Consider the following 16,683-nt stretch of genomic DNA (forward strand, 5'->3'; position numbering starts at 1 on the left):
TTAAGGCAGGTATGGGGGCCCATGGCAATTGCTCTGTTTGTCACCCCCTAATGCCGGCCCTGAACAGCATTCCTTATAATTAGGCTCTAATAGTTGAACCAGCCATTAATCTGGCATATCTGTGGGCACCTAATTTTAACAAGGAAGTGCGGAACTTGCAGCTCCTCCCATGTGTTATGTCTCCTTGCACTGGTGCACAATACTACTTACATTTCCCCTTGTAAATTAGCATTATAAACTTCTAAACTTAGGCCATTAACGCACGGAAGTGTCACTTTTTGCTGCCATGGGAGCTCAGTTTTAGAACTGCCCTACGCCAGTTTAAGTGTTTACCTAAGTGACTATTTGTAGCAACAGTGTATTTAGGGGAAAGAGAATTCAGTCAGAACATAAGTCATTTTCGCATCACTCAAGACTTCAGAATCCCAACTTGAAGGTGTCATCATCACACCTTTTACACTGAATGATATATACCACATTGGAAGATGAGCATGTGACAGATTCCTTTATGTTGAATATTTTTCTTTTGTGAATGACTATGGGATTTTGTGAAATGTTTTGGCATAGTTTGCAGCTGGATATATTGCAAGGATGTGTGCCGCTCTCTTCTTTTTGAGTTTCTGTCGGGAGCTTGCTTCTCACTAGTTTGTGTTTTAAGTTGGGTGGCTGTTGGCAGGCCAACACTGGTGGGGATGGGAATATCTCTTTCAGTAATTCATCCTCCTGGAGTATAGGTTGTAGATCTCTTATGATTTTCCTCAGTTTTTCCAGCTCTGGCAGGCACAAATAGACAAAATATTGCAAACATATAAGTACATAAGTATTGCCATACTGGGACAGACCAAAGGTCCATCAAGCCCAGCATCCTGTTTCAAACAGTGGCCAATCCAGATCACAAATACCTGGTAAGATCCCGAAAAAGCTCAATATATTTTATGCTGCTTATCCTAGAAATGAGCAGTGGATTTTCCCAAGTCCATTTTAATAATGGTCTAGGGACTTTCCTTTAGGAAGCCATCCAAACCTTATTTTAAACCCCGTTAAACTAACTGCTTTTACCACATTTTAACACATTCTGCGGTAGCCTGTTAGCATACACTAACTGCATGTTAAGGTCTTAATGCCCCCTAAGTGACAAGAAAGAGTAAATCTGTTGCTGCATTTCCAAGTGGAAGTAGACTGAAGAGGATGAGCAACTCATACACAGGTGAGAGCAGGCACCCACATCCAAAGAACTTTCTAGGCTTCTCTGGCCTCTAGAACAGCAGATCCATTCCAGACTGACCCCTCAGCTGATGACATCAACTATGTGTGGATTTTTTTTATTCTGCTTATCCATGCAGAAAGTATACATTCCAGGCTTTATATTCTACTGTAACTCTGCAGCATCTGATTATTTTAAAATACAAAAAGAACAAGTATGACCTGGAAGATTTATTACCTTTTCCAAATCAAAGCATGCTCAGAGATGGTGTTAGGGGATGCAACTGAGCCTCCATGTTACACAAGGCCCCAAACCTGCTTCAGGATGAAAAAGGAATATCCTGCCGGTACACTTTGGGGCACCCTACCAAATTTCTGCCCTGAGCCATAGTATGTCTAACACCGGTCCTTGGCAAGATAAATATTCAGGTATACGAGTTATTTCCCTGCCCAAATTGTCTTACAGTCTAGTTGTAGCTGAGGCAGTGGAGAGTGAAGTGACCTGCCCTGGCTTCACTGGTTTGCAGCCTGCTTCTATAACCACTAAGCTACCTCCCCTATTATGAAGAGACTTCTTGATTTAAAAAAAAATTGAAATTGAAAGGCAAGGGGAAAAAAGCAACAGAACAGGGAACAGTTATCTACTGCATGAAAAGTGTTTACCTGAGTAGGTTTGCACAAGGTCCGGGCCAGCGGCAGCTCTGGTAAACTCTTTGGATCACAGTCTCAGACCCATTTTGCACTTGACAGGACACCGTCTTTGTAACTGTGTATTGGCACCAATTCCTGAAACGGAAAAGGGGAAGCAGAGTCTGGGAATCAGAAGAAAAACCATCATAGTCTCATCCACACATTTCTAAGCAGCACAGCAGCGTAACAGAGTAAAAGCTAAATGCTCCAGGTCAGCGGTCACAGACTGGCCCAGTCCTCTGTCTCTTACATCTTATCCCACTGCCCAGAATTTCAAATCCGAGCAGGCACATTAAGAAAACCAGGACTCTGCCAATCAGATGAGACCAACTTACTTGAGTCACATAAGAAGACCACAACCCTTGCATGGTAAGGTAGCTTAGACAGTAACTTCTATGTATTTCATAAGGCACAATCTGAACACATTCTTTTTTGTCGCACTGCAGCTATGGTATACATGGAGGGGCATAATCGAACAAAAACGTCTATCTCCATGGGCGTTTATCTCCGAGAACGGGTCCGTGAAAGGGGCGGACCGAACCGTATTTTCGAAAAAAATAGACGTCCATGTTTTATTCGACAATTTGTGAGCTGGGCGTTTTTGTTTTTCAGTGATAATGGAAAATGAAAGCGCCCAGCTCAAAAACGAATAAATCCAAGGCATTTGTTCGTGGGAGGGGCCAGGAGTCGTAGTGCACTGGTCCCCCTCACATGCCAGGACACCAACCGGGCACCCTAGGGGGCACTTTTACAAAAAAAAAAAAAAAAGGTAAACGAGCTCCCAGGTGCATAGCACCCTTCCCTTGTGTGTTGAGCCCCCCAAATCCCCCTCAAAACCCACTGCCCACAAGTCTACACCATTACTATAGCCCTAAGGGGTGAAGGGGGGCACCTACATGTGGGTACAGTGGGTTTGGGGGGGTTGGACGACTAAGCATTAAGCAGCACAATTGTAACAGGTAGGGGGGGCATGGGCCTGGGTCCACCTGCCTGAAGTCCACTGCACCCCCTAACAACTGTTCCAGGGACCTGCATACTGCTGCCAGGGAGGTGGGTATGACATTTGAGGGTGAAAATAAAAAGTTGTAAAACATCATTTTTTGTGGTGGGAGGGGGTTAGTGACCACTGGGGGAGTCAGGGGAGGTCATCCCCGATTCCCTCTGGTGGTAATCTGGTCATTTAGGGCACTTTTGGGGGCCTTATTCGTGAAAAAACAGGGTCCAGGAAAAGTGCCATAAATTCTAGCTACAAACGCATACTTTTTTTCCATTATCGGCGAAAGGCGCCCATCTCTGTTCGGGTGATAACCACGCCTCAGTCCCGCCTTCACCACGCCTCCAACACGCCCCTGTCAACTTTGTACCCTTCCGCGATGGAGTGCAGTTGAAAACGTCCAAGTGCGGCTTTCGATTATACCGCGTTATTCGTTTTTGGGAGATAAACGCCTATCTCCCGATTTAGGTCGCAATATAGGCGTTTTTGTCTTTCGATTATAAGCTGGATAAAATCCTAAGAAGTGCCAAGCTGGATCAGACCAAAGATACATCAAGCCCATAAGCCTACTTCTGTCAGAAGTACCCAGGGTAGTAGTACATCATCTCTGACCAGCAGATGTCAGTAGTAGGACAAAGATGTGTAAATGATCCGGGCAATATTGCTCTTGGTCACTTAAATTTGTTGTCTAGTCAAACCAGCAATATTTAGCAGAACTTAAACTAGTTAGCCAGCTAACTTGTGGGGGGTTCAAGGGGTGGTGTTGGCACTTATGCTGTTATTTATTTATTTATTAGGATTTATTTACCGCCTTTTTGAAGGAATTCACAGTAAGAATAGATGAAACAGCTTGCAGGATGGCAGACCTATGGGCAAAATTGAGTAGATGTCATGATGATTGCTCGGGGTCTTGAGGACGCCTTTTGGTGAGGACCCACTCGGTGGGCCCTTTCTACATGTAGCGAGTCCAGTGAAGCCGGAAGCTTTAGTTGTTGAGGCAGCCAGGATTCCAAAAAAACTTGCAGCTTCCGGTCCTCTAGTTCTTCTGTCAAGCCCACAAAACAAAGGTTGTTCCTTCTGGATGTGTTTTCCAGATCCTCGCTCTTATCCTCATATGTGGCCACTAGTTTCTGCAGGTCAGGTTGTACATCCTTTACTTTAGTCACTCTGTCCTCAAGGTCCCCATGCCTCTGTTGGTATGCTGCCAAATCATTACTGAGCTTTTCCATATTACTGTGCATTTGTTCCAGTTTGGAGTCAATAGGACTTAAACATTTGTCCAACAAAGTTTCCATGGCTCCTGTTACCTCGGCTGCCACTTCTGCCCCCCCTCCAGGCTGATCCTATCGTGGAGGCAACAGGGCTTGTGGGGGCCGCCATTTTGTCTTCATGCAGTCTGGTTTTGTCCTTTTCTTTACAGAGCCCTTTCGCAGCCATGGTCTGTGGTAAAGCAAGCAGCTCATTCCTTATTTATTTATTTATTAGGCTTTATTTACCGCCTTTTTGAAGGAATTCACTCAAGGCGGTGTACAGTAAGAATAGATCAAACATTAGTTGGAGGCAATTAGAGCAGTAAAAATATTCGAACAACAATACAAAGTATGGCATGGTATACTACTTGCAATGACAACACAATATGTACTAGAACATTACAATTGGTAGTGAAGGGTAAGGCAAAGTTGTAACATATAGATGAGTAAGAAAGTAGGAAGAATTAGAATGTAAGGTGATTGATTTGAAGAAAGTTGCATGTGAGGTCAGAGAGATGGTTAAATATTATCTCAGCTAGGGTAGGAGTGGATAAACATGTCCTGCTGCAGTATGTGCAGCCCGAGTCAATTTTTGTGTGTGAGTGAGACTAACAAGTTAGTTACTTCTTCCGTTAAAGGCTTGGTTGAAGAGCCAAGCTTTCACCTGCTTCCTGAAGTAAGCGCCGATATTCAGCCATTGACCGCATATGACTGCTGAAACTGAGCTGCATAACTAGCAGTCCTATATTTAAGCAGTTCAGCTTATGAGGTCAAAGGCTGAATATTGCACTTAACTGCATAAGTTTTAGCAGCCGGCCTAAAACTGGATATTCAATGCTGACGCCGGGACATGGCCTGGCATTGAATATCCAGGAATATAGCCAGCTGCAGACATAAAAACATTGATCGCCACTGGCTGAATATCAGCCAGGATGGCTTTAAAATTCTGGAAACAAAAACATTTTATGATAACAGATCTTGAGTTCAGAATCCCTCTTATTATTCACCAATATGCTACAAGGACCGCAAGGAACTAATTGTTTTATATTTGCTTTTCTAAATAAAAACTAAATCCCCAATATTCAGCATTATTTAACTGGCCAGAACAGCTGCTTATCGGTTAAATAGCACTTAACCAGCCATCCGCCGATATTCAGGGGAGGATAACCGGCCATATGGCCCAATATAACCAGCTATCTGCCAATCTTTAAAGCCAGCTTAGTGATCATATTTGGTCACGTGAAAATGTGGGATATCTTAAGCTGCTTTAAAGCTAACTGGTTAAATCTGAATATCAACTTAGCCGGTTATCTTTAAACCGGTCACAAATAAACCAGATATTCAATGCCAGTCCCCGGGCTCAGCACCGATGGCAGGAATTAGCCGGTTTAGCTCCCACGGTCTGAATATCGGCCCCTGACTGTACGCAGAAGAAAAGGTTAGAATTTAAAAGTTCATAATACAAATATGTGGAATGATAAAATAAACAGATGGCAGATGGATTAACACACACACTCCTTGCTTCAATGAAATGTCACCTAAAACCAAGGGTGATCACAGGCTTTTTAGAATAAAACAAAGGCATTTAACCCTGGTTGGATGATATCAGACTGTCCCTGTAAACATCTAACAATGCAGGCAGGTAGTTGATCTTGGTACTTGTGAAGTGCTGATCTGTGCCTTCCAGTTGCATCTTTTATCCACAGTCTTATCAGAAGTATCCTTCAAGTCATGTGAACCGTGTTGTGCAGTTCGTGTTTCTGATTTTTGTCATAAAGTTTGGTCTGGTGTTCATTGCGCCACCTGGTATTTTTCCTTTTGCAAATCACCTGTTGATGGTGATGCTTTTCTAAAATGTTGGACGATCTTTGACATCATTTCAATTTGACATATTGTTCAATCCCTAAGTCATTAGACTCCTGAGGCAGGCAACTACAGTGCTCAAATGCAGGAATGCATCAAGTCATCTTTAAAGTGTTTTTGAATTGTGTCATGTTTGGAACATGACTTGAAGGATACTTCCCTTCTTTTGTTATTTTTTCTTTTTTTTCCCCTTCAGGTCATGGTAGCATCTTGAGGCTTTCCAAACAGTCTGTTGCTGAATCAGCAAAATATCTTTGCCCAAAGGTACCGCACGACTCTGACTTGGCCCAGATGTCTCTCTGGGTTATAGTGTCAGGGTCACCACGACTGTGTCTTTCTTAGATGCAAGGCAGGCATGTCAGGACAAATTTCTCAGTGCACTGTGCATGTTGATGTCATCACCACATCAGCATTGCAGATGGATACAAACTAAAAAAAAAAAAAAAAAAAATGTGATGCACTGGATATCATGGAAGGGGGATCCCACCATCACAGTCCCAAAGAGGAAATCCACTTCTTTTTTACTGTTCTTCTACGAATTTGAAATGTGAGATAGTGCTGGGATATTTTGCTGAATATATGTTTGGTTTCCCCCACTTGAGATTCACTTTCTTTTGAGTTTAATTTGATATAATTTAGACATGAGCACATAGAACTGGTGTAAGATATGTGCTTATCTTATAGTATTCTTTATGTTACACTAGTAAAAAAGGCCCGTTTCCGAAACCAATGAAACGGGCGCAAGCATGTGGTTTTTCTTTTGTGTGTGTGTGTATGTGTCACAGAGTTATTTTGTGTGTGTGTGTGAGGGTGGGGTGTGTGTGCAGGTTGTTGATGTGTCTGTGTCTTTTTTTTTTGTTTGTTTTTTTGCTTGGGGGGTTGGGGGATGTGCTGTGCTATGCTGGCAAAGTGGGATGGATTGGTGTGTGGCTTTGAGGGTGTGTGTCTGTTGTATTGTGTGTGTGTGGTTTTGTCTGTCAAGGAGGTTTGTGGAGGGGGGTCTTTCTGTTGGTGAAATGTAAATGTGGTTGTAGAGGGGTCAGCCTTTGCTGAGTGGTGGATTGCTTTTTCCTTTTTTTTTTTTTTTTTGTGTTGTGCTGAGGCAGCAGTGTTGTTTTAGATGGGCGGAAGGTAGAGGAGCACGTTCTTGGTCTGTCGGTATTTTTTAGCCGTTTCAGGGCTGCTGTAGGGGAACACTGGAAGAGAAATGTGCTGTGGGAAGCAGCGCCATCTTTTTCCGTTGGGCTGGGGTTCTGGGCATCCTGGAGGTGGGAGACGGCTTGCCTGAGGACGGGGATGGTTGTTTTAAGTTGGCGGAAGGGAGAGGAGCACGGGCCATCGGGTGGTGATCCGGTATGTTCGGTCCATTTCAGGCCGGCTGCAGGGGAATGCTGGAACATGCGCTGCAGGAAGCTGCGCCGTCTTTTTCCGGGTGCTCGGGGAATCCCCGAGGTGGGAGACGGCTTGCCTGAGGCTGGGGATGGTTGGGCACGGCCGCTTTGGCAAAAGGGGAAGAGGAAGGGGGTGGGGAGTTACCTGTAGCTGCGTGAGAAAACGGGTATTCTTTGTTTTGTATTATTAGTTTGCATTTCTGTTGAAGAAAGAGTGGATGCCTTTTGAATGATGGAGGTGGTGCGTCGGTGTGCGGTTGTTTCGTTAGTTTGGCAGCCAGTCTCCAGCGATTCCTAGGCAGGGAAGGAGTAGGGAAACACGCAGAGCGTGTTTCCCTACTCCTCCCCCTTCCTTGGTCGCTGTTTGCTGCTGGCTGGGTCGCGGGTAATCCTTCCAGCTTGTCCTGTTCGCCCACGTCCCAGATGGTGACGGGCACGTTGTTTTCCAGCTCCTCTGACTCCATGTCAAGCGATCCCAAATATAGTCTTTGCTATGGGCCCTCTGGCACTCTTCAGTACTGGCATTAGGCATTTAAAAATTTCTCCCCCCCCCCCCCCCCCCCCTCGGTCTATTTTTGCACATACCCACAGCAGGAATATTCTTCTCTCGTTCCAGCGGTGGTTCTGTGCTCTCCGTGCTGCACAGATAATGAGCCATTCTGCTGGGGAATGCTCCTCCCTTATTGTCACGTAGTTTCCTCTGATTGGTCCGTCTTACGTTGCCTAGTGTTGCCTGGGAACGGTGTTGTGATGGTCCTTTGTGTTTCAGAATGTTGAGGGTGTTTTTTCTGATTGGTCCATCATGCGAGGGCGGGGCAGAGAGACATGGTCAGTGTTGTGGCTTCACCACCATGAATCCATGAACCCTTCAGGGAGTGACTGAGTGACTTCAGAACGTTGTCTTCAGAACGTTGAGGGTGAGTTTTATTATAGCAGATGTGTAAGTGTGAGTTCTGCCCTTGTTTCACCCAGAGTCCACCTAGGTATATGTCTCCCTTGATACTCTATACCTGTCCATTATGTGCTATGCATGTATTTATAGAATAGAGCTTAGGTAGATTTTCAGCAAATTACAGAGCATATCCAAGGACATGGATTACTTGAGATCAAGTCAGCACGGCTTTTGTGTGGGGAAATCTTGCCTGACCAATTTACTTCAATTCTTTGAAGGAGTAAACAAGCATGTGGACAAAGGGGAGCCGGTTGATATTGTGTATCTGGATTTTCAAAAGGCGTTTGACAAGGTACCTCATGAAAGGCTACAGAGGAAATTGGAGGGTCATGGGATAGGAGGAAATATTTATTTATTTATTTACGGCATTTATATCCCACATTATTCCCACCCACGGGCAGGCTCAATGTGGCGTACAATATCCTATTGTTAATTAAAAACTGGTTGAAGGATAGGAAACAGAGAGTGGGGTTAAATGGGCAGTATTCACAATGGAGAAGGGTAGTTAGTCGGGTTCCTCAGGGGTCTGTGCTAGGACCGCTGCTTTTTAACATATTTATAAATGATTTAGAGATGGGAGTAACTAGCGAGGTAATTAAATTTGCTGATGACACAAAGTTATTCAAAGCAGGGGCGTAGCTACGGGTGGGCCTGGGTGGGCCCAGGCCCACCCAATCTTGGCTCAGGCCCGCCCAAATGACAACGACTGGAACGGCGACTTTTACCCGAAGTCGCAACGACGAACGGGCAGGCAGCGCTGCGGTAGTAAAAGCAACAAGGAGACTGGTTCAACTCTCCGTCCTCCACTTCCCTCCCTCTGTGTCCTGCCCGAAAGGAAATGACGTCAGAGGAAGGCGGGACGCAGAGGGAGGGAAGTGAAGGACGGAGAGTTGAACCAGTCTCCTTGTTGCTTTTACTACCGCAGCGCTGCCTGCCCGTTCGTCGCTGCGACTTCGGGAGTGGAATGGAACGGAAGTGAGCCAGCGGCCAGCCTATTGCGTCCACTCACTGTAAGTAAAGATCACTGTTTGCACTCCCCCGCGCAGCCGTCGCTGTTCACTTACACAGCAAGGAAACCTGTGAGTTGCTGCATCCACGTTGTCATTCTTTACAGGTGGCTGGGAGATGCTGTAAAGGGGGAGGGGGGAGACGCTGGATAGAAGGGGGAAGGGGATGGGCAGGGGAGACAGGAGAATTGCTGGACAACAGGGATGGATGGAGGGGAAAGGGGAGAGAGGAAATCTGCTGGAGATGGATGGAGGAGAGGGCAGGGGAGAATGGAGAGTTGCTGGACATGGAGCGGAGGGCAGGGGAAAGAAGAAAATTGCTGGACATGAATGGATGGAGCGGAAAGGGGAGAGAGGAAATTTACTGGAGATGGATGGATGGCGGAGAGGGCAGGGGAGAATGCAGAGTTGCTGGACATGGATGGATGGAGGGGAGGTCAGGGGAGACAGGAGAATTGCTGAACATGGATGGATGAATGGAGGGGGCAGGGGAAAGAGGACATTTGCTAGATAGGGGAGAATGGAGAGTTGCTGGACGAATGGATGGAGGGAGGGGAGAGAAGTCAGGAAGGAGGTGCACATGGATAGAGGGGATAGAAGAGAGGAGAAATGCTGGACATGGATGGAGTGGAGGGCAGGGAAGAGAGGAGAAATGTTGGACTAGGATGGAGGTAAGGAAAGACAAAGGAAGGAGATGCACATGGATGGAGGTGAAGGGAGAGAGGAGAAATGCTGGACATGGATGGAGGGAAGACAGAGGAAGTAGATGCACATGGATGGAGGGGAGTGAGGAGAAATGCTGGATATGGATGGAGTGGAAACTGCTGAGTTTAAGGGCTGGTTTGGAACACGTTGAGGGCAGATACTGATACTCGAGGAAGGATGGGGCAGGGCTACAGATGGTAGACAGGATGCATAAGGACACAGGAGGATGGTGGACATGGTGAGTGAAAAAATATCAAATGGAAAGAAGACACTGCGTAAAACAGAAGACACTGGGACCAAAGCGAATAGATCAGACAACAAAGGTAGAAAAAAGTATTTTACTCAGAATTTATTAATTTGAATATGCCATCTTTTGGAAATGTGCATCTGTGATATTTTGCATGTAAGTTTAAAGTTTTCAGGTATTGCTGCATGCTGAGTCTGACTTCTTGAGTTAACTTTCCAGTTCAGTATTTTGCCTTCATATTTTTTGATTTCTAGTTCCTTGTGTCATGTCCGTTGTGTCATGTGTTGTTCATGTGTGATCAAGGTGCAGTATTCTGATAGCGTGTAGTATTTGCAGCCCTTTTTGTTTTGCTTTTTTTTTTCACGAGGTAGTGTATTGGTGTTTTAGAGCCTAGTGTAATTACAGTTCTGCCTTTTCAAGCATAAGGTTGTAGCTCGTCCTGTCCTTGGAATTAGTGCTGTTATGGTTTAGTAAGGATATGAGTGTGTTTTTGCACAAGTTTGTGTATAGCATTTTGCAGTGGAGAGATTGTGGGATAATGTAATTATATTTAAAAATATCAATTTTTCCATTAAGTATGTATGTGGTTATACTGATGCAGGGCAGCTGTTGGGCAGAGTACTTAGAAATCCATCATCAAGTGAATTCTTAGGCATTATTTTCTAGGATCCCAAGAGACACTACTCATACTTATATAGACAGTGCGTGCCCACCCATATTAGCTCTGAGCCCACCCAAAATCTCAGGTCTGGCTACGCCACTGATTCAAAGTCGTTAACTCGCGACAGGATTGTGAAAAATTACAGAAGGACCTTACGAGACTGGGAGGCTAAATGGCAGATGACGTTTAATGTGAGCAAGTGCAAGGTGATGCATGTGGGAAAAAAGAACCCGAATTATAGCTACGTCATGCAAGGTTCCACGTTAGGAGTTACGGACCAAGAAAGGGATCTGGGTGTCGTCGTCGATAATACACTGAAACCTTCTGCTCAGTGTGCTGCTGCGGCTAGGAAAGCGAATAGAATGTTGGGTATCATTAGGAAAGGTATGGAAAACAGGTGTGAGGATGTTATAATGCCGTTGTATCGCTCCATGGTCGCCGCATCTCAAGAAAGATATAGTAGAATTGGAAAAGGTGCAGCAAAGGGCGACTAAATTGATAGCAGGGATGGGACGACTTCCCTATGAAGAAAGACTAAGGAGGCTAGGGTGATGAGAAAGAGCAGATCACAATAAAACAAGTTTCTATAAATTCTTTATTCTTGTGATGTCTGAAATTAAATCCAAACAAGCCCAACACTGGCCGTGTTTCAAGTGCTGTGTCAGGGGCTAGGTAATACTAATAACAAATAAAACAACAACTTATTAGTATTGTGTTCAGTTTTGGAGGCCATATCTTGCTAAGCAAGTAAAAAGATTTGAAGCAGTTCAGAGAAAAGCGACAAAAATGGTATGGGGTTTGCATCACAAGACGTATGAGGAGAGAGACTTGAGGACCTGAAGATTGTAAGGACGCCCTAGATAGGAGCCCTGTTTTCCCCAGGAAAAGCTCCAAAGGGGAGGGACTATGCTTTCCTGGGCATAGAGTTGTCCGTCATTGGAAGGAGGGCCCTTGGAGCTAGAAACAGTACCTAGACTAACTAGAGAGGAGGAAGTAGAAGGGTGGGATATATATCAGGGGGAGGAAGAGACAGAGCCCATGGTCGTGGGAGGGGCCAGGATTCGTACTACACTGGCCCCCCTGACATGCCAGGACACCAACTGGGCACCCTAGAGGTCAGTGTGGTGGACTTCAGAAACTGCTCCCACATGCATAGCTCCCTTACCACGGGTGCACAGCCCCCAACCCCCCTCCCCCAAAATCCACTACCCACAAATGTACAACACTACCATAGCTCTTAGGGGTGAAGGGGGCACCTACATGTGGGTACAGTGGGTTTTGGAGGCCTCCCATTTACCAGCACAAGTGTTACAGGTGGGAGGGGGATGGGCCTGGGTCCGCCTGCCTGAAGTGCACTGCGGTACCCACTAAAAGTGCTCCAGGGACCTGCATACATGCAGGCCTCTAGGACTTGTTGCTGCTGTATAACCTTGGCACACCAGTTGACACCTGAAGGCTAATCGCTCCAAAAACGTCCTTTATTGGAATAAGCACGTTTACTCACAGTTAACTGCAGATCAGAGGTTGTGCCCCACTGGCAACGAGTCTCGCTGGTACTGAGATTAGCAGTAGGTCTGAGATGGCAGAATGGTGTACAATGCCCTCTTTCAGCAACATTCAAGGGAAGAACTAAGTTCTGTAACGTGACTAACACATGAAAGGGATCTAAAACTGGCTTACAAAAATGGCCACTACCTCATGGACTACCGGAAACAAAACAGGGCACACTCTGACCCAGTAGGCAGGGGGAAAAGCACCATGGGAGTAGAGCCTATCACCTACCAACATCGTAAGCATTTAACACAAGCTAGTGGAATCACGGAGCCCAATACCCTACACCCACCACAATGCATTGCTGATGTGACTCTGCAGTGCACATAACAGAAAAGGTGTCACACTCACCTGAGACGCACATCAGAACCAGGGAAAGGCTGTCACAGGATACAACACATTCTGCTGTCATTGAGGTGGGTACGGCATTTGAGGCTGGCAAAAAAGGTTTTTCAAGTGGGTTTTTTTTTGGTTAGAGGGGGTTAGTGACCACTGGGGGAGTCCGGGGAGGTCATCCCCGATTCCCTCTGGTGGTCATCTGGGCAGGTGGGCCACTTTTTGGGGACTTGTTCATGAAAAAACAGGGTCCAAAAAAAGTGACCCAAATTCGCGCTAAAAACGCCTTTCTTTTTTTGATTATCGGCCGAGGACGCCCATCTCTCGTCGGCCGATAACCACACCCCAGTCCTGCCTTCACCATGCCTCCGACACGCCCCCATCAACTTTGGTCGTTTCCGTGACAGATTGCAGTTGAAGCCACCCAAAATCGGCTTTCGATTATACCAATTTGGGCACCCACGGGAGAAAGACGCCTATCTCCCGATTTGGTTCGAAATATGGGCGTCTTTCTCTTTCGAAAATCAGCTGGAAAGGGTCACACCAGCAATGCTTAGAAGGTGACCCCATCTTCCTTAATTGCCAGGCCGATTAATTCCTTCGTGACACGTGGTACCAACTCAGTTTCCCTTCCAGACCAAGAGAGGGTTGTTCTGGTGTAGGGAAAGCTGGCTTCCTTCCAGGACTCTAATGTTTCCCTCAGCCTGGAGAACCTGACAGCTACCATACCCCGTGCCATTGTTGGGTGGGATACAGGATAGACCTCAGGCGTTTTCCTCTGAATCAGCTCCCCTAAAGAGGGGAAATTGCTTTGAGATGCAGTTATGCAAGCTTCTGCTGGAACAGCGTTGGTAGCATCTACATGTGAGAATTGTGGTCTCTGGACTTGGATATTCCGATTGCTGTGTCTGAAAAACTGCAAATATTTACATTGGAAACATCATGGCTTGCTATCGAGAATGTAAAGAAATCATTTTTGGTACAATTTCTAGGGCAATGTAATCATAATAAACTTTTAGATTTGTCAGTTATGTTATGTTAAAAAATTGCTAAGCAGGAGAAAAAATGTGAAAAGTTGGAAAATACTAATTGGAAAGTATCTAAATTGGAATCTTTGAAGGCTGCCAAAATTAAAGATAACACTTTGATACGTAGAAAGCTGGAAGCTGTTGAAAATATTACAAGAGCAAGAAATCTTTGATTTATTAACTTTCCAAAGCTGAAAGGCATCTCCCCAAAGAGATGTTGGAGAAAAATATTAAATAGATGTTAAGTCTATCAACAGTACCAAACCTGCCAAAGGTTTATCATATGCCAAATGCTTTAGTTAAGAGAGAATATTGAAAGTTCTCTGGAGTTATCTGGGAACAAACTCTGGGGTACAAGTATCTACTGTGATTGCTATTCGCAGAGACACGGACCGTGATATGATTCTGAGAACGTTTTTCAGATACCGTCAAATTATTTTGTAACTCTAAACTTTGGGTTTTTCCCGATGTAGCAAGATCAACACAGGCCTGTTGGGGGAAGTTTTTGCTGATGAGACCAAGAGCTTTGCAAATAAGGGCTCGCTCAATTTACTTTGAAATTTCTGTGTAAATGTGTAATAATATATCAGGAAAATAAATGTGTGTTTTTTAAAATTGCCATAACTATCTTTCTTCTTAAGTGATAAGGTCCCTGCTTCTTCCTCCGCTATGGGAGAAAAGTGATATCGTTTAAATGTCTTCATAATTAATCGCTGAGAGGCTCTTTTACAAAGCGGCAGTAAGGCTTACTGCTCGCTAAAAGGGAAGTACCGCCAGGCTAGCGCAGCAGCCCGGCGATAGTTCCCTCCCCCAGCGCATGCCATTTCTGGCGCTGCTAAAATATGCCCGGTTACTGCTGGGTAGGCGTAAGAGCCCTTACCACCACCTCAATGGGGAGCGGTAAGTGCTCCTCCCCGAAATGGCTGCGTGGCAAAGGCTTTCACTTGCCACACAGCCATTTCTCTAAAAAAAAGAAAGATCTCTCTTTTACCCGCTGTGGTAAAAGGGGGCCTCGGCGCGCATCGTAAACATGCGCCGACGTCAGCGCAGGCCCCCTTTCGCCACAGCTTCATAAAAGGGGCCCTGGGCTTGCAAGTGTTATTACTTCTTTTACATTATTTTGCTCCCTTTGATAATTGTTTCTCTCCAATTTGTGGACTGTTTTATTACTTTAGTAGAAGGAATCTTACTTTTTATGTAATTCCTATTATTAAATTGCTAATAATATTTTGGTGTCTTAATTTTCTTTACAAGTTCATCTTGGTTGTAAATATTTTTAAAAATTGCATAAAAATAAGATTTGGCCCCTTTGGCAGCTCTGGGAACCAGAAATGGGGTGTCTGGGTGCCTAGAACTGGCGCCTGTGGGCAGACAGCAGATCCAGTCTGCCTGTATCCCATGGAGCTGGTTGCTGGACAAGGAGTCATAACTTCACAGATTCTGTGTCCAAGGAGAACCCTGTAGAGGACGCTGAGAGAGGCACCGGGCTTACAACCAGGGAAACCCGGTTCAAGTGCCGCTGGTCCTCATGATCTTGGAAAGTCACTGAGGAGGGAATCATATAAATAGTGCTCAAAATTTGGTGCCAGAAAAAAAAATCAAGTTTCATGTATAATCAATATTTGATACACCGCCCATTCAAAGATTCATACTGAGTGGTTTACAATAAAAATAATTCAGATTAGAAAAAAAAGTGAAAGGAAGTTACATCATATAAAGCAGCAAGAGAGAGAAAAGACGTGCAGCCAAAACAATATTGGCAAACCGGCCGTCCCCACAGAGGCAGCCGAGGGCAGAGATAATCCAAGAAGTTAGCTATATTATATACCATAAGCATCCTGAAATAAAAATGTCTTTACTCCTTCCTTTGAAACTCAGCTGTAGTCATAGGTGTAATGGCACAGCATTCCAAAGAGTGGGACCCATGATACTGAAAATCCAAGTTCATTTTCACTTATTTGGATTTTGCTCACACCTTTTTCGGTAGTAGCTCACGGTGAGTTACATTCAGACAAATAGTTCAAAAACTTGGAACACAAAGACGCTCCTGTTGAGAGGAGCAAAAAGATCTTGTGGGGCCATTCGCCCTTCATACAATTGTGCTTAGCACCGATTCTTGTGCCTGACTTTACACGCCAGCGTTTACGCCTGCTGAAACCTGGTGGAAATGCTGGCACCCAAGTTAAGCACACTGAGGCCGTATTCTGTAATTATATGCTTGCAACTTTTTGGAATGCCCTTAACATGCCCATGACCACACCCTTTTTTCCGTGATGTACTAGTAGAGTTAGGCGCCATGCCTTATACAATAGTGCACAGCCAAATAACGTTTGGGAAAATTGTGTTTTGAAAATGGAGGAGAGGAGCACATGTACTACTACTACTACTTAACATTTCTAAAGCGCTACTAGGGTTACGCAGCGCTGTACAATTTAACATAGAAGGACAGTCCCTGCTCAAGGAGCTTACAATCTAAAGGACAAATGTACAGACAATCAAATAGGGCAGGGACATGTAAAGTTTGAACACGAGCACTACCTATCCTCGTATATAAGCACAATTGCTCTCTTCTGTAGGGACCTACATTTATTAGAAGTTGTCTATGTTTAGCAAGTGATCTAGGCACAGTTCCAAAAATCTCCTTTTGTACATATTAAGCTATTATAAGGAATCATATGAACATTAATAGCGTGTATGCATACATGTATTAAGTATGTGTGGTATTATTTGAAGATCAATCATATATGCTTATATTATTTCTGGAAAACTTAAGCTGGATTACATTATACTGTATGTACATACAAT

The 16,683-nt window shown here is 44.8% G+C and overlaps 1 protein-coding gene across 1 annotated transcript in view; it reads right to left on the reverse strand.

Annotated features, from left to right (window-relative positions):
* The window catches only part of COL26A1 (collagen type XXVI alpha 1 chain), a 576,097-nt gene that overhangs the window by 419,643 nt on the left and 139,771 nt on the right, over positions 1-16,683 (reverse strand). Inside the window, exon 2 of the mRNA XM_030186010.1 lies at positions 1,867-1,989. Within this exon, the coding sequence (XP_030041870.1) occupies positions 1,867-1,989 (123 nt within the window). The remainder of the gene's footprint in view (positions 1-1,866; positions 1,990-16,683) is intronic.

This window comes from Microcaecilia unicolor, chromosome 13 (genome assembly GCF_901765095.1).
Source record: "Microcaecilia unicolor chromosome 13, aMicUni1.1, whole genome shotgun sequence".
Taxonomy (NCBI): domain Eukaryota; kingdom Metazoa; phylum Chordata; class Amphibia; order Gymnophiona; family Siphonopidae; genus Microcaecilia; species Microcaecilia unicolor.